At 45.3% G+C, this 22,214-nt stretch overlaps 1 protein-coding gene across 5 annotated transcripts in view; it reads right to left on the reverse strand.

Moving 5' to 3' along the window:
- Positions 1-22,214, reverse strand: part of LOC138836913 (S-adenosyl-L-methionine-dependent tRNA 4-demethylwyosine synthase TYW1-like) — an 83,326-nt gene that overhangs the window by 50,930 nt on the left and 10,182 nt on the right. For 3 of the 5 annotated variants that reach the window (XM_070035606.1, XM_070035604.1, XM_070035603.1), the window contains 6 exons: positions 20,204-20,491; positions 16,161-16,283; positions 13,378-13,492; positions 6,150-6,202; positions 4,154-4,272; positions 3,024-3,133 (listed from right to left, as the gene is read on the reverse strand). In XM_070035606.1, the coding sequence (XP_069891707.1) occupies positions 3,024-3,133; positions 4,154-4,272; positions 6,150-6,202; positions 13,378-13,492; positions 16,161-16,283; positions 20,204-20,491 (808 nt within the window). The remainder of the gene's footprint in view (positions 1-3,023; positions 3,134-4,153; positions 4,273-6,149; positions 6,203-13,377; positions 13,493-16,160; positions 16,284-20,203; positions 20,492-22,214) is intronic. The other 2 variants (XM_070035605.1, XM_070035607.1) reach the window with 2 other exon arrangements.

The following is a 22,214-nucleotide window of genomic DNA, read 5'->3' on the forward strand; positions in this document are numbered from 1 at the left end:
CATAGCAAGACCCTGTTTCAAGTAGAAATAATAAGAATGATAATGATAATAACAGTAATAATAATAATAAATCCCAACACTTGACAAGCTGAGCCAGGATTGAGAGTTTGAAGCCAGCCTAGGCTACCTAGCAAGTTGTAGGCTACGAAGACAGACCAGGTATCAAAAAAGAATAAAAATAAAAACTTAACCATAATGATAACAATTGGGTCTTTTTACTAATACTATAGTTCCACAACAAGATTTGCTGCGTACAACAGCACTAAGACAGATTTCCAAAAAGGAATGTGGCTTATGCTGACTCAGAATGAAGCAAAAAAGAAAAAATAAATAAATAGTTGTGCAGACTCAATGTTGAAAGTCCAGGAACCTCCATACATTTGAAAATAGAGGTGATGACAGCTCGCTCTACCCCTGCACTTGCCTAGCTCCGCCCCTGCACTCAGCGTGCTACATCCACCACACCTGCACTTATACTCTGGATTTCCTACTGGAGCCAAGAAAAACTGCTTAGCCAGTCTGAAGAGTATTAATTTACAAATACCAATCAGTTCTACCTGGAAAATCTTTCTGTCAAACCTACTGACGAATAAATCTATTTTGCTGACATGGTGACATTTTTGTCAGGTCAAATAACTAAGGTATGAAAAAAAAAATCCCCCATGGGAATTCTGAGTAACTTGAATATCTTGTGGAATAAAATTGGGAGTCTGAGAATGTGGTAGGGTGCTTGCCTAGCATGCATAAAGCTTTGGGTTCAATTCCGCAGCAGAAAAGGCCAGATGTGGTGCTGTGGCTCAAGTGGTAGAGAGCTAGCCTGGAGCAAAAGAAGCTCAGGGACAGTGCTCAGGCCCCGAGTTCAAACTCCAGTACTGGTAAAAAAAAAAAAAAAAATTGGTGGCAGGGCTCCTCACACACTCAGGACTCACTATAGAGCAGCTCCAGTCTTCCTCCTCAGAAGGCTTTGTGAGAGCCCATGAAGGCAGTATGCATTTAGAAAACAAAAAATTTACACATACACATGAATGGAGGGAGGAAGGGTGATATCAACGTACACTATGTAAAACTTGAACTACATAGGGTAGGGATAGGAAAGGGACAAGAGAGAACCATGGGGGGTGACACTGATTAAGATACACTGTATTCAAACCTGATGTATGGCATTGTAACTCTTTGTATAACTTCTTAATAATAATTTTTTTCAAAAAAGAAAGGAAATAAAAACTGCCCCTTTTAGGAGGGGAAGGGAAATAACAAAATGCTGAAACATGGATACAGGTTGAGCCATTATAACAATGAGACGGACAAGATACTATGTTGAAAATGAACTTCACAACTTGGGGGGTGGGGAGTTGGGGAGGGAAGGTATGGTAGGGAAAAAACAAAGGAGTGGGTAACAATGCTCCATAGGAAATGTACTTATTACCTTACTCCTGTAACTGTAACCTCTTTGTACAGTATCTTTACAATAAAAACATATACTTAATTTTAAAAAAAAACCTCCACTTTTAGTCAGGTGTAGTGGCATATACCTATAATCTTAGCACTCAGGAGACTAAGGCAGAAGGATCAAAAATTCAAGGCCAGCCTGACCTACATAGGGTAACTGTTTCAAGAAAAAATTTTTAAAAGTTCCTCGTTTGTATTTTATGCCACTTGAACAGGAAGAGAAACCATCAGAGATGCCAACGCTTAGGTTTGCCCAAGGTTAGGAGCCAGCCACCCCATTCACACCAGCAAGCCCCTCAGACACACCTGTCAGACCGCGAATCCCTGCACTCACTAGGCTCAACTATCACATCCCATTAGCATGTATAACATCGACTTCATGACTTATTCATTACCGATGTCCATTTAAAGTGTATCTGCAGAAATGTTCCTGTCATAAAATTTACTATCAAACCTCAGACCTGAATTTGGCCTCAAGGACATCTCAGGACAGAGGTTTTCCTCCAGGAAATCTCTCGTGGGATGAATGTCTGTCCCCAGGACTGCATCCTCATCCCCACCACCTGCTCCACCCAGGACCCAGTTCATTCAAGGAAACTCCAGGACATATGGCCAAGAGATATAGCCTTAGTCACTGCCCCATTACTTAAGGATTTAACGTCTCTTTAAGGACTAAAGCAAAAATAAAGGTGTTTGAATATAATGATAAAATCCTGGCATTCCTGGTGTTTGGTATTACTATCCGTGGTTATTTTGGTTTGGTTTGGTTTTGTGTAGGTCCTGGGGCTTGAACTCAGGGCCTGGGTGCTGTCCCGAGCTTCTTTTGAGTAAGGCCAGTACTCTACCACTTGAGGAACAGCTCTACTTCCAGCTTTTTTGGTAGTTGATTGTACATAAGAGGCTCACAGACTTTTCTGCCTAGGCTAGCTTCCAATTGCAATCCTCAGATTTCAGCCTCCTGGGTAGCCAGGATTATAGGTGTGAGCCACTGGTGCCTGGCCATTCTATTTTTTTCAATCTGAAAATAGCTGTTAATTTTACATATCAACTCAGATGGGCCACGGACATGAGCCCAGACATTTAGTCATACATTATTCCAGATGTTTCTGTGAAGGTGTTTTTCAGATGAGATGGTAGACTCTGAGTAAGGCTACTGTCATGTACACTGTAGGTGGGTCCAGGCAGGGAAGGCCTAAATAGAACAAGGTCTGGCCGCATGGCAAGAAGAGATTCAGCCAGTAGACTTTGGTCTTGAACTTGTCACTCTTCCCTGAATCTCTAGCCTGCCAGTTTCCAACCAGCCAGCCAACTCAATCATATTTTAGACTCCTCAAGGCCAACAGAATTTCGTTATCAATTCCAAAGTGAATGAATCAAGCTAATTCTGTGAAACACACTTCTGTGAAACTCATACCCTGAGGGTACCACATTGCAAATTATCAACTGAACTTCTTCTATCAAATAGGATAGAAAAGGTAAAATATCTTCAGCCTTTCAAGGAAGCTTGTCTCCCACTCAAGCCCTCTGCAGTCTGACTCAGGCCACAGCAAGGCAACAGCAAGAGGCAACAGTACCTTTAAACTGCCTAATCATGCGCTGATGGCTTTCGATGGCTTCCTTTAAGATCATCTCTGGCTGGTCCATCTTCCACCGCCATTCAGTGCCCACAGGGTTGGTGTGATGCCTAAGAACAAAAGGCAAAATTTTCAGGGCTCCTATAATGATGTCTCAGCTACTCACTCCCAACTACCAGGCAGTAGAATGCAGAGAGTTCCTAAGAGCTCAGCTGTTGGTAGCAGCATCTTCCAACTTACTACAGGTCAGGATACCAAGCAAGGAGGGGGTTATTGGATGCCTCTGCCCAACTCCTGACTGCTGAGTGCTTCCTGGTTTTAATGTTAATGAGGTATGCACTCAGACACAAGCAGCAGTACATTGCCACCGTGCATGTCAACACTGTATCAACTTTGTGAGGAAAGCTGGAACACTCACATTGGAATCATGGTGAGAGGACCTGAGAATGAGTGATGCTCAAACTGGGCATAATGGCTCATGCCTGTTACCTCAGCTACATTTTTAAAAATATTTTCAGCACTGGGGACCATCCTCGGGGTCTGTGCATGTCAGCTCTATGACTATAGCTCGGGTGCTCGGCGATAGCCCTGGCTGACCTCATGTAGCCCTCATGATCCTCCTGCCTAAACCACCAAGTTAGCAGCATCTGGCCCTAAAGTAACATTTCTCAGAAAGTATTATACTCATGTCAGATGTGGGGCCCACACCAGTAATCCAGAAGTTACACGGAGTCACATGGAAACTGGTAAAGATTTATAACTGAACAATAATTGAAATTTATGGACTGGGACTAAAGAACTGCTTAGAGATAAGATTATAATTGACTTATTATTAATATTAAGACCAAATGTTAGTAAGCTAAAATCCCTGATATCAGAAAGAGAGAGAGAGAGAGAGAGAGAAATATATAGTAGTACATGAGTGAACTAGAAAACAACAATACAGTGGAGAGGTCCATTAACCTAAGTTAGTACTGCAAAAATATTTTTGAAAACTTGATGACTATAACCGCCTGTCAAAACATAAAGTTAGGAACTGTCAGGATTCAGAGCACTTCCATAAGCCTGAAACCTGTATATGCCCAGGCAGGAGGCTCCACACCCATGGCCAGGCCTTCCAGTCCACTCACCGCCAGCAGAAGACACACTTGTTTGCACAGGCCAGGCTAGGGGTGAGCTCCATGCAGCGGTGACTCTCGATGCCATAGAAAGTGTGTTTATAACAACCACCTCTCCCACGAAGCATCGCCTGACAGGAAACACCAAATTACAATGCAAATAAGATTATCAGGGTTCAAAATCAAAGTAGCAAAAGCGTCGACACTATAGAGTCGACACCATTGCCACATGGCCAAACAGACCCCTGGTGTTTACATGGTGCACAAACTCAATATCTTAGCATTATAGAATTTCCATATTGCTTTGGGTTTTCTAAAACCAGTGGAATAAACCTATGAGTATCTCCAAAAGTGCTATGGGGAGGAACACTAATACATCCACATACAAAGCCATGGAAATACATCAAATAATATTTCAAACATACACAGTGCCAGGAGTGAGGTAAGATAAGCTCCTGAACAGTAAGAGCAGTACTCATATGCTTTGAGGAAGAGAAGGGGGAAGGGAACGCATCCTGGAGTAAGTTCATCCTCTATCCACTCAATGAGTAGACAACTTCAGGACACATAGAACATATACAAGACACAGATAATCCTGAAGGAATATTATTTAATGTGCAGATCAAACCATGTGGTTTGATCACACGAGTGATAAAACCACTTACATCAGTTAAGAATAGCAAGAAGGTGGGCTGGGAATATGGCTTAGTAGTAGAGAGCATGCATGAAGCCCTGGGTTTGATTCCTCAGTAGCACATAAACACAAAAAGCCAGAAGTAGCACTGTGGCTCAAGTGGTAGAGTGCTAGCCTTGAGCCAAAGAAGCTCAAGGACAGTGGCCAGGCCCTGAATTTAAGCCCCAGGACCAGCAAAAAAAAAAGAATAAGAAGAAGGTGATTTGAAGAAATATCTCAGATCAAACTCAGGGCTAGAATCAAGACAATATTAACCTTTTTAAAGTATCATCAGAATGATTCATTGAAAACTCTATAAAAATGTGCTCCATTTGGGCAAAAGCAGAAGCAGGTAAGCCTATGAAGAGGCCTGAAGATGACTGGCTGTGAGCTCAGTTGGTGGAGGGATGAGGAAGGCACTACATACAGAGATGGAGACAGCAGGAGTCGGGAGAGGGGGGTAGAAGGGCACTATACAGGCAGAGGCCACGCAACTCCTCCTGAGGGAGGAGCAGGTCATATAAAATAGTTGAGACTGTGGCCAGGTGACTGAAAGGAATGGAAGTAACAGCAGTTAGAGCAAGCAAAAAGAGTGAAAAACACAGATGAGGAAGGGGGAGGGGAACCCACCCATAGAAGACTACAACTGGCGCTATTCACTTGAAATTTTAAGAAAGAAAAACTAAGTAACACCAGTAGCCATCAGAACAATAGCTCCCATGGAGAGGCACTGACTAGAACGGGCACAGGGAAATTCTCTGCGGGGAGGAAAGTAACTTAATCCTTCACTGGGTGGCACATGTGGGTTCTCTATCCATCCCAAGTGACTGAACTCATGTACAAAAAATTATCCAGAACTCTATATATTTTATTAAATGTAAATTCAATCTTTAAATAATAGATGTATTGTCTACATGTAGTAGCTACATAAAAGCTGCATAGAGCCAGGTGCCAGTGGCTCATACCTATAATCCTAGCTACTCAGGAGGCTGAGATCTGAGAATCTAGGTTTAAAGCCAGCACGGGCAGGAAAGTCCATGAGACTCTTATCTCCAATTAACCACTAGAAAACCAGAAGTGGAGGTGGCTCAAGTAGTAGAACAACAGCCTTGAGCAGAAAAGCTCAGAGACAGTACCTAGCCTGAGTTCAAGTCCTAGAAATGGCACACACACACACACACACACACACACACACACACACACACACACACACACACACACACACACACACACACACACACACACACACACACACACACACACACACACACACACACACACACACACAGAGCTGCATTTAATAGAAATAAAATTTGAATACAAATAGGTAAATACCTTTGTCCATCTGCACAGCTTCACCCCAGAGTGGCTCCCAATCAGCTGATAACCTGAATGGAAAAGCAGAAAACACAGAATTGAACCAATCCAGAGGATCCTAGCAGGACAAGATATGGAAACACAACAAAATCATTTCTTTACTTAAATCTGGCAGTCAATAGGGTTGACAGAAAAACCAAAATGCCACGCCGACCCCAGTAGAGTCTGCTTAGCATGGGAAACCATCTATCAGACCATGATAGGGGCCTCGAGACCTATCTCTGAGTTTTGGGACTTCACCGAAGTCTACCTCAGAGAATGGGGCTTTACAGAAACCTATCTCCAAGTTTTGGGACTTCACCGAAGTCTACCTCGGAGAATAGGGCTTCTAAGAGGCCTACTCCTGGGAAAAGGCTGGAAAAACCCCTGGGAAAAGATGTGTTTCTGCCTTTCTTCACTGTATAAGAGTGCCTATTAATCTTTTACTGCTTCTACTGCTCTTTGTACTTACTCATTGTCAACGTTCCCTTATTCAAAGCTCTTTCTTAAGAGTGTTGATGACTCCAATATCTGATGAGTGTCTTAAAAATATGACTAACTGTAAGGTCCGCTCCTGGATGGCGAGCAGACTCCACCCTCCTCGCAGCAAAGTCCCCACCCAGTACCTGCGTTACCTAGGCAACTGGGACACCTGGAAGAGGTCACATCTGCATCCGCTGAGGTCACATCTGAATTTGATGTGGCCACACCTTTCCCCACCCATACCCTACATAAGGGCTAGCCCAGGCCCAGACTCTCCCTCTTTTTCTCTCTCTGTTCGTTTCTAGCTCTTGCTGCTCTTTTCTTGCTCTCTTGCTCTCGCTCTTTCCCAGCCACGTGGAGTGCCAACCTTGCCTGGTCCCAGCAGGTCTACCCCTTACCTGAATACCACGTGAGTGCTACTGTTCTTACCCCTCTCTCTGCTCTTTTCTCTCTCTTTCCTCTCTTCCCAGCTCTCTCTCATTCCCAGGCCTTTCCCAGCCACGTGGAGTGCCACCCTTGCCTGGTCCAAGCAGGTCTACTGAATAAACCTACCCCTTATCTGAATACCACGTGCGTGCTGGTGCTGTTCTTACTCGGCTACCTCTTTTTAAAAACCTAACACTAACTCACCAGAGTCAAGTGCTACCCTGAAAGCCCCTCTTACGGAGGCTAGTAGACAAGTTATAAGTAAATATAAAAGTATTGGAGGTTTCACAAAGTCACTTCAGCAGAAGGAATTGTTTGTAAGGGACTTACAAGAAGCTGTAGGCTCAGCTAGAACAGAAAGAATGTATGGCAATTGCTGAGATAACTACTTAGGAGAAAGAACTTCCTGTTACTCTCTTTTCATTTATTAAGAGACTTGCTAGATCTAGGCCTCTGTGGTGCTTACTATTAAAGAAGGAACAGGAAAGATCTTAATGGGACAGTTAAGGCCTCTATAGAAAAAAGTAGTGGTTAATTGGTGACAATCATTGAAACCCATTGTATTTCTTAAAAATAGAGGTAAAGCCGGAAACAAGTGCCTATCAGGCGACCAGCTGGTGACCACCCAAGGATGAAGCCCTGCAGCAAGATTGTGTAACCTTTTGCCCTTTCTTCTGGAGACTTTTGCTATAAAAGTTTGTTATCCTCTGCATTAAATTGCACTCAGCATCCACTCCTCTTGTGTGTGAGTTGTCTGTTTGCCATCTCCCCATCCTATTCCAGGTTCCTCCCCTAGGTGTCCTCCGTCGTCCCTACAGAACCGGGTCCGCGGCACCAAAAGTGCCGGGCGCTGGTGGCTCACGCCTGGAATCCTAGCTACTCAGGAGGCTGAGATCTGAGGATCGAGGTTCAAAGCCAGCCCGGGCAGGAGAGACCGTGAGACTCCTATCTCTAATAAACCAACAGAAAACCGGAAGTGGCGCTGTAGCTCAAGGGGTAGAGCACTCACCTTGAGCTGAAGAGCTGAGGGACAGTGCCCAAGCCCAGAGTTCAAGCTCCATGACCGACCAAAAAAAAAAAGAAACAGAAAAACCAAAGGTTTGATTTACAAGGATGAGAAAACAATTTTAACGTGTTTATGTATCAGACAGCAGAGACTCAAGAGGAACCATAATCCAATCCAAAGTCACATGGGGACCTAACAGCTCAGAAGGCAAACACAGCTCAGAAAAGTCTGAGTAACACAGAGAACATACCTGACCAACAACCACATGGTCCACAGTACACAGTGCACAGTCTCCTCAAGAACCTATGGATTTATGAAAACAGACCTTATACCAAACCACAGAGCAAGTAGTGATGCATTTCAAATTAATGACCAGGAAACTATCCTTAGAAATCTTTAGGGGAAAAGAAATGAAGAATCAAAATGGCAACAGGAGACTAAAAGAAATATTGACTCAAAGGAGAAGTTGAATTCTAGGAACTGCAACCTGACATGAATACTCCAAATCACCTGATCACAACAGATCACCTGAAAATTCTGAGCTACATATATGAACAACATAGCAAAGCCTCACTTTCTTGTTAAACAGCTGGAAGAACAAACAAGTAGAACACTGTGATTCCAGAAAACATAAGGCCTCAGATAACAGCCACAATGCTGAGCACATGTGCATTCAAGGTGTGATTATGGAGCATTATCCATGTACCACAAGCCTCCATGGAAACACTTTTATCCTTTCCCAAGCTCATGAAAACATCTTAAATACAAATCAACAAATCAGCTGGGCACCAGTGGTTCACATTTGAAACCCTAGCTACTCAGGAAGCTGAGATTTAAGGATCACAGTTTGAAGACAGCCTGGATAGAAAGGTCAGTGAGACTCTTACCTCCACTAAACTACCAAATAAGCTGCAAGCAGAGCTATGGCTCAAGTGGGAAAGCACTAGCCTTAAACAAAATCAGTGTCCAGGCTCAAAGGTCAAGCATCAGGAGTAGCATGTGCATGCATGCCTGCACGCACGCCCGCATGCGCACGCACGCACGCACGCACACACACACACACACACACACACACACACACACACACACACACACACACACACACACACACACACACACACACAAATCAACAAATCACTTAAAGACAGAACTGAGTCTACCTGAGTAAACACCCTCTGATACAACCCTTTGAAACAACCTCCAGAGAAAACTCTAGGTCTCCTCTTGGTTTCCTCACTATACTGTTGAACTGCCAACACAAAATATGGCGCATGTGTTCCTTCCCTCATGATATGCATGAGGCACATTCTGTAATGTTCCTTCTCTCAATCTCTCTCGCGACATGCACAGATCTAAAAATTTTGTACTTAGCTATAGAAATCAATGCACATCACAAACAGAGATCAGAGCTCTGAGCTGACCAAATGTCACGGAAACCCAACAGTAACCAATGGTGAAAATCCTGGCATTGAATTTCAGCCAGGACAGAACAGGATTTACTCTTCCACTAAACACCAAAAAGTGTGTGTGTGTGTGGTGTGTGTGGTGTGTGTGTGTGTGTGTGTGTCAGAACAGGATTTACTCTTCCACTAAACACCAAAAAGTGTGTGTGTGGTGTGTGTGGTGTGTGTGTGTGTGTGTGTGTGTGTGTGTGTGTGTGTGTGTGTGTGTGTGTGTGTGTGTGTGTGTGTGTGTGTGTGTGTGTGTGTGTGTGTGTGTGTGTGTGTGTGTATTTTCAGGAGCCAAGACATGCAGAGCTGAGAAGAAAGAGCTGAGAGCTGGGAGAGACAAAGGTGGCTACAGAGAGCATAGCCATACGAAAGACTCAAAAGCCTGCAGAGGATGAGTACCAGTTATAGCACGGGTGAGAGAACAGCTACCGAGGATGGGAAAGACCCATGGTGTGTCCCGCTCTCACAGAATGGGGAATTGTACCTATTTACCAACTGAAACCTCAAGTCACACAGGCTTTGGGTAGAATGCACAGGACCCAATAGTGATCTGAAACTGATCTCACCTAACAGGTCATAAAAATGCATCTCAAAGCTCCAACTATTTCCAATTAACCTACATTTGTCCCAGAAAAAAAAAAGCTCAGTATGTATAACAGCATTTATATGAGGCTATCCAGCAACTAGTAAGGTAAAATTAGGTCTGGCATCCAATTATGAGTACATAGGAAAAAATGAATATAGAAAATAATCCACCAGCAAAGCTGACCCAGAAATGGAAAGACATGCACACATGATGGCATGACACAGAAGGCTATCTCATGGCTGAAGCAGCCAAGAGACAGAAGACGTATAAACCCAACCTGAGCTTCAAGAGAGGAAAACTAGAGTATGTAAGAATAGAAAACACACAGGAAAAGATTAACAGGATAAATGAAGACACTTAAGAAAAAACTAGCCAGGCACCGGTGGCTCATGTCTGTAATCCAAACTACTCAGGAAGCTGAGATGTGAGGATTACGGTTCAAACTAACCACCAGAAAACCAGAAGTGGCACTGTGGCTCAAGTGGTAGAATGGTCTCCTTGAGCTGAAGAGCTCAGGGCAGCACCCAGACCCAGAGTTCAAGCCCTCCAACCAACAAAACAAAAAGAAAAAGAAAAAAGGAAAAAAACTATCAAGCCTGAAGACCTAGCTACAGAAATGATCTAAAATGAAAAGACAAAGAAAAAAAAAAAGAATTTAAAAAAAAAAATCAGTAAGCTGTGGGTTGAACTCAGCCCATTACACATATTGCTGCACTTCCCAAGGGAGGGGCAGGGGAGGAAAAACTTTAGAAGTCAGGTGCTGGTGGCTTATGCCTGTAATCCTACTAAAGAGGCTGAGATCTGAGGATCATAGTTCAAAGCCAGCCCTGGCAGGAAAGTCCATGAGACTCTTATCTTCAATTAACCACCAACAAGCTAGAAATGGAGCTGTGGATCATGTGGTAAAGTGCTAACCTTGAGCAACAAAGCTCAAATATGGTACCCAGGCCCTGAGTTCCAGTGCTAACATAAAAAAAAATTACTGGAAGAAATATTGGCTAAAATTTATCTAAATTTAATGAAAACTATAAATCTATAGAAACAAACAAACAAAAAAACTCAGCAAAACCCAAGTTAAAGAAACAAACGTACAGTACAGTAAGATATATTACAAGTTGAGCAACCCTAATCCAAAAATCCAAAATTCAAAATGCTCCAAAGTTTAAAACATTTGGTAGTCACAAAGTTTCAGATTTTGGATTATTTGGGATTTTTTTATTAGGAATTCATACAAGCTAAGTAAAGTCTATGCAAATATTACAAAATCCAAAAAACTCCAAAATTGGAAGCAAAGCAGTTTGAATAAAGAACACTCAACCTGTGTAATTCAACTGCCCATAATCAGTAGTTAAGGGAAAATCCTAAGAGCAGTGTTATATTCAAAAGAACAAAACGAAAGGATGACGGACTGCCAAACTCCCATCAGAGGAAAGGTGAGCAGAAGGACAGGTTTAATCTTCAGGGTTTCATATCTCACTTGTCTGCTCTCACTTGTCCACTCAAATCTTACATATAGATGATAGGATATACAATAAAGAAGTATAATGCTTCCAGCTATCAGAAGGTGGAGGTAACACGATCGTAAGTTTGAGGCCAGGCCAGGCCTAGTGGTTCACGCCTCTAATCTGAGCTATTCAAGAGGCTGAGATCTGAGAATCATGGTTCAAAGCCAGCCCAGGCAGGAAAAGTCCATGAAACTCCTTATTTTTTTTTTTTTGGGGGGGGGGGTCGGGTCGTGGGGCCTGAACTCTGGGTCTGGGCGCTGTCCCTCAGCTCTTCAGCTCAAGGCTAGCGCTCTACCACTTGAGCCACAACACCACTTCCGGCTTTTTTCTTTTTGCTTATGTGGTGCTGAGGAATCGAACCCAGGGCCTCATGCATGCAAGGCAAGCACTCTACTACTGAGCCACCTTCCCAGCCCTCCATGAGACTCTTATCTTCAATAAACCACCAGAAAAATAGGAGTGGTGCTGTAGCTCAAGTGGTAGAGCACTCGCCTTGAGCTGAAGAGCTAGCTGAGGAACAGTGCGGAGGCCCCCACAACCGAAAAAAGTTTGAGGCCAGCCTTAACTATATTAAAAAAAAAAAAAAAAAAAGGCAGACAGGACACAGTGACACCTGTAATAGCCTGTAATCCAAGCTGTAAGAAAGAGTGAGAGAGCTGGGCACTGGTGGCTCACACCTGTAATCCTAGCTACTCAGGAGGCTGAGATCTGAGGATCGCGGTTCAAAGCCAGCCCGGGTAGGAGAGACCGTGAGACTCCTATCTCTAATAAATCACCAGAAAATCGGAAGTGGCGCTGTAGTTCAAGTGGTAGAGCGCTTGCCTTGAGCTGAAGAGCTGAGGGACAACACCCAGCCCCAGAGTTCAAGCCCCACGACCGACAAAAAAAAAAAAAAAAAAAGAGTGAGAGGCAGGAGGACTGCCCTTCAACACCAGTCCTGATAAAAGTTAGCAAGACCCTATCTAAAATACTAAAACAAGCCAGGCATGGTAGCACAAGCTGTACATGGTGGTGCAGGTCTGTAATCCCAGTTACCCAGGAGATAAGGCGGAAAGATCAGTCAGTCTGAGGCCAGCATGAGCAAAAGGACAAGAACCTTCCTGGAAAACATACTAAAAGCAAAAGAACCAGGTATAGCTTAAGTAGGACACTGACCTAGCAAGTATAAAGCTCTGAGTTCAGTTCCCAGGCTACCCAAAACAAAAAGACAAATAGTACACAAATATTAATCCACATAGACAATAAGGGCTGACAGTTCATGCTCTTGTGCACTATGAAAACTGCCAAACAAGGCTCTTCACAAAACATGCATGGAGGAACAGGAAGAAGTAGGCCAGTAATCACCTCATTCCTAAATTACTACACAATATTACTGTGAACTCATTGAACTACAGGCTCCATAAGAAGATCTGACCCAAAAATCCAGACATGGCATTGCACACAAAACAATTCTAATTAGCTTAGTCAGTCTTGCATCGCATACGCTTTCCTACACTGACTGGTAAAAAAGCCAGTGATAGTTAGCTCCTCCATCTGCAACCCTCGCCTCCAGGACAGTGGCATCCCAGTAGACCATGCATTGAGGCCAGGTGGTCCAGGTGGCCAGGATGTAAGAAATGCAGAGAAATAACACAGGATCCTGGACAGCTACACATGCCGTTGCTAGGCAGCTGCCATGCTAACCAGAGAAATTCCCCTCTGGCCCCTCAGCAACCCTGCTGTGTGCTGAGTGCATAACACAGTACTTCACCTTGTTTTGTAAGGGCATCTCGGAGAGCAGGTGTTATCATGGCTCTTCCATCTCCATCTTCATTCTTCCCTGTTCTCAACAGACTCATCTTCTCTTCCTGCTGGTCCTTTTCTCTCTGCATAAGATACAAAGTAAATGCAGAATTGGCGATGGACAAAGAAAGTAACAGTACAGGAACTAAGAACTCCTAACACTAATAAGAAGAGTTATTGCAAGCCAGGGCACAAACTCTGACCCCAGAAAGGTTACTTTCCATTGATATTGTGATCTAAGGCATACCAAGAGTGTTACTTAAAAACTAAAAGCAGGGACTGGTGGATCACACCTGTAACCTAGTAGCTACTCCGGAGGCTTGAGATCTGAGGATTACAGTTTAAAGCCAGCCTGGGAAGGAAAGTTTGTGACACTCATCTCCAATTAACTACTAAAAAGCCAGAAGTGGAGCTGTGGCTCAAGTGATACAGTGCTAGCCTTGAGCAAAAAAGCTCAGGGGCAGCACCCATGACCTGAGTTCAAGCCCAGAACTGGCACCAAGAAAAATAAACAAAAAGCAAAGGGCTGCATACAGAAACACCCTAACTTAAATCAACAATTCACTTGTCTGGAGCTCAAACATCTTTAACAATCTAAGCACAGACAGCTATCTAGGAAATTACTATTTTCTATCGATTTCAATTTCCTCACTTAAAAAAATAAAACCACTTCTTCATATACAATGCTGGCTAAGATTCTACCTACCTAAAACCCCTCTGCAATTTAATCATATCCACAGAGTCCATTTCCTTTTGTTGGAGAACAAGCCAACCTTGATACACTCACTCGGCATATTTCCACCATGACTTGGTGCTTTTTGCAACGTAAGCAAATTGTACAAAAAATCTGGGTGACCAGGCGGGGCAGCCTCAACTCGCTAACTGCAGGAAGGGGCGTGGGCAGTCTGCCCGCCCCGAGTACCCGCGTAGCAGCGAGCAGAGGTGGGAGGGCGGCGTGGAGGCCTCGCGGCGCTCCACCCAGATGCCGCAGAACCTCCTAATCTTATGATTCCACTGCAGCTTAAATCAGAAGCGCGCGGGGGGGGGGGGGGGGGGGGGGGCTTCTGCAACGGAAAGTGGCGCCGCGGGGTGTGTGTACCAAGCAGGCGGCAGGGCGCAGTCAGCCCGGTTTGGTAATGCAGACGGGAAACACACCCACAAGGGACCCGGAACTCGGGACCCGCGACTGCCCGGCGGTGGGCAAGGCTCTCCAGCTCCGCAGCCCCTCGGGGAGCCCTGCGTGAGGCCTGCACGGGTCTCGGCTGGAACCCCAGTCTCTAGCCCCCTACCCGACCGAAGACCCTGCCGGGCGCCCACCGCACCCCGTGCACAGAGGCTGCAGGGACCCGACGCCCGGGGCTGAGATCGTCTGGCCTGTGCGCGCACTTCCAATGCTGCCCTGCGGGCCGGCGCGGGACGCCCCATTCCACACACACGCGCGCGCTTTCAGGATGGCGCGCGGCCCGGGAAGGAGGCAGAGAAACCCGCCCCGCACGCGCCACACGGATGGCAGCAGCACGTACCACGAAAATACCACACGGATGGCTTTTTTAAGTTCATAACAACTTTATAGAGCAGAGAGCCCGATCTCCCGCCTGACAAATGAGAGAACTAAAGCACAGAGGGGTAAAGTGACTCCCACAGACAGACATACAGCTGAGACAGATGGGCCTGTAAAAGTGAACGGATAAACTGGGCGCCGGTGGCTCACGCCTGTCATCCTAGTACTACTTCCCGCCTCGTGGAACTGTCTGCAGATACTTCCTAACCTCAGGGAGCTGATGAGGAGTTGTGTGGTCTTCTTAACAGTCTAGTTCAGGACCTAAGGTGGTGTGCTTTTTCAAGTAGGAATTTAATCATGGTGAATGCTCAGTGTGGGAGGTGCTTTCTTATTGTGAAGCATTTACCTTCCAGGAGGAGGAGCCCTGCGAGAGCAGCAGTGAGGAGGAGGATGGCAGCAATGGCCACCAGAGCTCACAGTTGCTTATTTTCACATTACTAAAGTTGGAAAAAATACCTAACTTTTCCCTTTTCTTTCTGATTTGGTGATTTTCATGAGAGACTGTTATAGGAACACTGAAATATAATAAAGTGGTTGTTTTAAATTCTCAAACTCCATCAAGTCCAGAATCATTTCATTTCAAAAAATAATTTGCATCAATGTTCAAATTTTTCATTAGTGTTTTTCTCCAGTGCCCTCTATTGGCCATGAGATGAAAAACCCCACAAACCATCCCAAATTTCCTGCCTGCCAGTAAAAACTCAAATAGCGCTTCCTGCTGGAAGTCTCAGAAATGTATCTAACTTAGCTACTTTGTGCACCACATTGACAGTTTTACCAGTGAAAATTATTCACACTGTCAATTAAGAACCATAGAACCATATTCCCTTTGGCCCAGGTTTATCAATTCAGTAAAAGTATAACCTAAGAAAATATTGTTTTTACAAAGTAAAAAAGGTCTTGGACCGGGGCTAGTTTTAACAGCAGAAAACCTGCCAACAGACTATGCAAACAACTCTGTGAGCTCTCCTTATCAGCTCCCTGAGGTTAGGAAGTATTTGCAGACAGTTCTATGAGGCAGGCGAATGTTCAAGGTCATTCCTCAGACATGAGGGGTTACATAAGTGTCCTGAGGAAAATAGAAGCTTCACCTCTACCTAATTGTGAGTGCAGAAGAATGACAGTGCAACACACACTAAAGGTTATCCAACAGCAGGAGCCAATTTCAATATTCCCCAAAATGCGGGTACCTTTTCCTTCTTCATGTGATCCATAATTTTGCCAAGATCTTCAACATCAACCACAGAATTCAGGCTCTGGTGGCCATTGCTGCCATCCTCCTCCTCACTGCTGCTCTCGCAGGGCTCCTCCTCCTGGAAGGTAAATGCTTCACAATAAGAAAGCACCTCCCACACTGAGCATTCACCATGATTAAATTCCTACTTGAAAAAGCACACCACCTTAGGTCCTGAACTAGACTGTTAAGAAGACCGCACAAAGTGACAACAGCTAACGCCACTGACTTCCACACAGAAATGGCAAAGGAGATGAGACAGTAGGGCTCAGTGAGGGAGCATGTGCCTGGCAAGTGCAAGACACAACTCCACCCCTAGAAATGCAGGACTGACTGCATCACTAGATTTCAAGTGAAAAATGTATTACCTACTGGCCAAGCGGCCCAGTGCCCAGTTCTCCACAATCTCTTCCTTAGCCTCCCACTTAGGATGTCACTACGCTCAGCACCAGGAGATGAGGGAAAGAGTTAAAAAAAAGTGAGTGGCAGGGCGCTGGTGGCTCATGCCTGTAATCCTAGCTACTCAGGAGGCTGAGATCTGAGGATCACTGTTCAAAGCCAGCCCGGGCAGGAGAGACCGTGAGACTCCTATCTCCAATAAATCACCAGAAAACCAGAAGTGGCACTGTAGCTCAAGTGGTAGAGCGCTCGCCTTGAGCTGAAGAGCTGAGGGACAGCGCCCAGGCCCAGAGTTCAAGCCCACGACCGACAAAAAAAAAAAAAAAGTGAGTGGCAAGGACACCCAACCCTCATCCTTCCTCCAGAGACTCTACAGCAAAAGAAAGCAGTTAAGGAGTGAAGAGGAGTTAAAACATCAGATCCATGCTCAGTAACCCAGGACAACTTACAGAAGAGAAACCAAAGATTGCCCACCTTCCTGCTCTGCTGTGCTGTGCTGTGCTGTGCTGTGCTGGACTGGGCTGGGCTAGGCCGGCCCCCATCCTTTCCCAGAGGACTGCATACCTAGCCCAAGCCTGACCTACAGAAGCTGGACTGACTCTGGTCTATCCTGCATCAGGTCACAGGTACAAGCTTCTCTCATGACCCTTCAGACAACCATAGACCACACACACAACCACACAGCGTCTCTACCTGAGGCGGGGTCACCAAGTAATGCTGCGGCCATCTCAGTGTGTGCAAATACACACTCAAAGTGTGTGATATCTACACTAGGATGCCATCACTCACAAGCCCACATCTCAGAACCTCTCCTGTTGTAGGCAGCCCATAGCTGAAAACATCGCCAGTGACAGGTGTTCTTCAACTCAGTCCTACCCCAACAGATAATGTCCTCCTGCAACTCATCCCATCATGACAAACCCCAGATCACCTGAAACATCCAACAATCAATCAATTTGTCAGTTCTTCTAGTTCCATGTTTCCCAACCACAGTGTTTAAACACACAGGTCTATTAGGCTTTCCCAAGAGATAAAAAACAGTGATAAAACCAGTACTGCCCACGTGCCCTATGCCCTTACACCCTTCTTTCCTGTTAACAAGCATCCTAGACCTAGACAAGACACCAGGTGTGACACCGCCCAAGCTCCTGCCTGACTGTACTAGCACTTGGCCCTTACAGAAGGGTGAGAATCTCTTGACTTGCCTCTGCTCCACAGTGCAGCCATTCTGAACACAAAAGCAGCTAGCTATACCCCTACAGAAATAAACAAGCAGGGTTGTGTTCCCTAAACCTTTCTTTAAAATAGGCAGATGGGGGAGAATGACACCTTTGGACAACTACTTAAAGATCATATAAAAAACAAGTAAGGCCACAGGCACCAGTGGCTCACAACTGTAATCCTAGCTACTCAAGAGGCCCAGATCTGAGGGTCACAGTTCAAAGACAACCTGCCTAGAAAAAGCCAAGAGATTCTTAGCTCCAATTAACAAGCAAAGAACTCGAAGTGGAGCTCCGGCTCAAGTGAAAAAGCCAAATGAGAATTCAAATTCCTGAGTTCAAGCCCCAGTGCTGGCCCCAATAAAGAAATACATAAAGCGGGGGAGGAGCAAGGGGACAGGAGTAGACAATGAAGTGGGGAAAGGGAGAAGAATGCAGTCAAGAATTCACCGTATACCACAAAACTGAGTAAAGGAAAGGGTATGTCAAAGGGGGGGTGAGAATGTTGAAGGGGTGACACTGATCAAAATGCCTTATAGTCATTATCTGCTTTGTTAAATGGCACCTCCTTTGTACAACTACTGAAAGGTAGTAAAAAGTAAAAAAGAATAAATAAATAAGTAAACTTTAAATTAGACAGCTGTCTGGATTTGGCCAGTGAGTCCGTTTCTGAGCTGACCTTGGACCCTCCTCTGCAGTCATTCCTCAGGCCTTCAGTTTGGGGCAGACAGTCCCACATGGGGGCATTTGCAGCCTCCCAAGGGACTTCATTTTATCGTCACATAAATCTAAACAGCACTGCCTCTACCATGGCTCAATGACCCCAGAAAGGTTGAAAGCTCCCTGCAATCATCATGCAATACAAGTCATGGGCTCCATCAGGACTAGAAGGAACGGAACACATTCCCCTCTCCTCAGGACTCACGGCTACACATACCAGGAAGTAGGAGCACACAAGGAGCCACCGGCATGGTCACATCCTGGGCAGCAGGAAGGCCAGAGCCATGTGCTCAGAACAAACAAAACTAACCCTGCAGGCCAGCTAGGCTCTAATGTGCTAATAACAGGTACAGAAGTGCACAGGAAACAAGAATTCAAGATGGGGGAGTGGGAAGGTGGCTCAGTGGTGGAGTGCTTGCCTTGCATGCATGAGGCCCTGGGTTCAATTGCTCAGCACCACATAAGCAGAAAAAGCTGGAAGTGGTGCTGTGGCTCAAGTGATAGATCACTAGCCTTGAGCTGAAGAGCTGAGGGACAGTGCCCAGGCCCAGAGTTCAGGCACCATTACCGACAAAAAAAAAAAAAAAAAAAAAAAAAGAATTCAAGATGGAAAGCTGCTAGAAGAGGATACAGGCAGTCGCTTAGGCAAGAGGCAGACAGCAAGCAGCAGCTATCAGTAACTCAGAAGTAAGTAGAGCCAGGTGCTGGTGGCTCATACCTGTAATCCTAGCTACTCAGGAGGCTGAAATCTCAGGATCATGGTTCAAAGCCAGCCCGGGCAGGAAAGGCCCTGAGACTTGTATTTCTAATAAACCACCAGAAAACCGTAAGTGGCACTGTAGCTCAAGTGGTAGAGTGCTTGCTTTGAGCTGAAGAGCTGAGGGACAGTGCCCAGGCCCAGAGTACAAGCCCACAACCGACCAAAAAAAGGGGGGAAGAACACTGCAATAAACCTGCCTTATATGTGGACTTAGGACACACAATTTTGACCAAATACTGCCAAATAATAATAAATTAATCTTAAAGAAGAAATTTCAAAACAAGATTAAGTTCCCAGGTGCACGTTCTGCCACTCATTTGGCTGTAAAAGCTCACATTATTATCAGTTGTGTTTATATCACTGAGGGTCTGCTGGGGTCTCCCTGAGCCAAAGGCAGGAAACAGCAACATACTTGACAGAAAAGATCCAGCAGAAATTTGATGAACGGCAGTGTTTCAGTGAAGCTCCCATAACCACAAGCTTATGGGCACCAAGGGCCAATGTACAGCTCACTACCTCAGAGACTGGCTCTACTGGCAACAGAGAAGACATTCTAACAGGAGTAAGAGCACACAACTCACTGCAATGCTCTGGGAATGACAGGATGCTGGCCTGAGCCAAAGAACAAAGGGAACATGGAAGGCAAGGTGTTCAAACCCTCTTTGGTTAACAAGACTCTCTAGCATGGAGATCAGTGTGGCAGTAGTGCCCCAACGACAATGCAGAGACATGTTCAGGATGGAGGGAGGGAAAAGATAATTGAGACGACGTACAGCCCTCAGCTTGAGGAAGGAAGGAAGAGGGAAAGAAGGACAGAAGGGTGAGTTTCTCAGTAACGCAGTAAAGTTGATCTCTAAATCCTGAAGGCACCTGTGAGAACTGAACACACAGGGGACAAACCTCAGTGTCTCTGTGATGCAGTCCCTCATGAGGGTGAGACTCCAGCTCCGTTTGCTCGGGGCCTTGCTGCTTGGACTTGCACTTGCCTCTCTTGCAGTTCCCACTGCAGGGCTTTTTCTCTCCTTTACGAAGAGCCTGCAGCCGGGAGGTGAACTTGGCCTTCCAAGCTCTGAAGTCAGCCTCGATGCTACCGTGTTTGCTCTTCACCACATCACAGTCGCCCTCTCCACGAGCCAGCACACGCTGCGCACCCAGCATCCAGAGCCACTTGTCAACACTTCTGCCAACCTGCGAGACAATGAGAGAGCTCAGCCCAGCTACTCAGGACCTAGAGATGGCAAGGAGCATAGTTTGAAGCCAGACATGGAAAAAAGTAAGACTCCACCTCAACTGAGCTACGCGTGGTGGCGTACACCTGTCACCTCAGTTAAACAAGAAGTGGAGGTAGAAGGATCATGGTCTGAGGCCAGCCCTGGGCAAGACACAGATTCTATCTGAAACATAACCAAAAACAAAAAGAGCTGAAGAGGCTGAGGCTGGGTACCTGTGGCTCACATCTGTAACTCTAGCTATTCAGCAGGCTGAGACCTGAGGATCAAAGTTCAAAGCCAGCCCAGGCAGGAAAGATGATGAACCTCTTATCTCCAATTAATCACTGAAAAGCCAGAAGCAGTGCTTTGGTTCAAGTGGTAGAGAACTAGACTTGAGCAAATAAAACTCAGAGATTGCCCAAACCCTCAGTTCAAGACCCAGGACAAGGACATCTAAAACAAAAGGGCTACAGGAGCCCATTGCTACAGGAACCTGACTCAGGGCAAGTGCTGAGAGAGAGGGAAGGACTTCACCAAAAGGGAGTGGAGCCTGGCTTCACAGGGCTGCATGTTAGAAATTCTTCCTTTACAGGGTCTTGCTATGCAGCCCAGCCAGGCCTAGAACTTACAGCTGAGTAATGGGATTGTAGGCATGTGTCCCTTGCCCAGCTAATTTTATTTTATAAAATAAGGGAAAAGGATACAAAAAGCTGGACACCGGTGGCTCATGCCTGTAATCCTAGTTACTCAGGAGGCTGAGATCTGAGGATCACGGTTCAAAGCCGGCCCAGGCAGGAAAGTCCATGAGTCCAATAAACCACTAAAAAACTGGAAGTGGTGCTGTGGCTCAAGTGGTAGAGCACTTGCCTTGAGCTGAAGAGCTCAGGGACAGCGCCCAGGCCCAGAGTTCAAGCCCCACAACTGACAAAAAAAAAAAAGGGATACAAAAAAAAAAAAAGAACCAAAGGATTCAAGAAAGCAAAGAAAAATCTCATTTATGTTACTGGGCACAATGAAATAAGAACTGTAATCCTAGCTACTTGAGAGGCAGAGATTAAAGGACTGCAGCTGGAGACCAGCCCAGGCTAAACAAAAAAAATCTGTGAGACTCCATCTCAATCATTACTAAGAGTAGCAAAAAGTGCTTGTCATCCCAGCAAGACCCTGAATTCAAATTCTAGGACCATCCCAAAAGAAATTAACCTTTTATTACATAATAAATGTTTTATTATATAAAAGTTGTCTCCACAGCTGGAATATTAGCTACCTGGTCATATGCACTATTATCCTCTATTTCTCTTTAATTAAGTGATTTCAAGAAACTAGTTTACCAATTTAGGAGTTTCCTTGGGCAGTGAAAGGTATTCAAAACCAGAGCAGTTTGAGAAAAACCAAATGCCCAATGACCTTCTATCTACAGAGTCCTCCCAGGAGACAGGAGGCGGGACTTTACTGCTGCAAGTCCACCACTAGGACAGCAGACAGTACAACACAATAAACAGAGGCACCAGGAACAAAGGCGTATGTGCATCCACTGGGCATCAAGCATGAAAGCATGACCACAATCAGCATTCAGAAAGGAAACCTGAAGGGCTGGGAGGGCGCTCAGAGTCGAACAGGTACCTGGCCCACTCAAGGCCCTGGTTCCATCCTCAGCAAAGAAAAGAAAAGGAGTAACACAAGAAACTTATTAAATAGCA

This window comes from Dipodomys merriami, unplaced genomic scaffold, assembly GCF_024711535.1.
Source record: "Dipodomys merriami isolate MVZ:Mamm:240054 unplaced genomic scaffold, mDipMer1.0.p SCAF_26, whole genome shotgun sequence".
In the NCBI taxonomy this organism is placed as follows: domain Eukaryota; kingdom Metazoa; phylum Chordata; class Mammalia; order Rodentia; family Heteromyidae; genus Dipodomys; species Dipodomys merriami.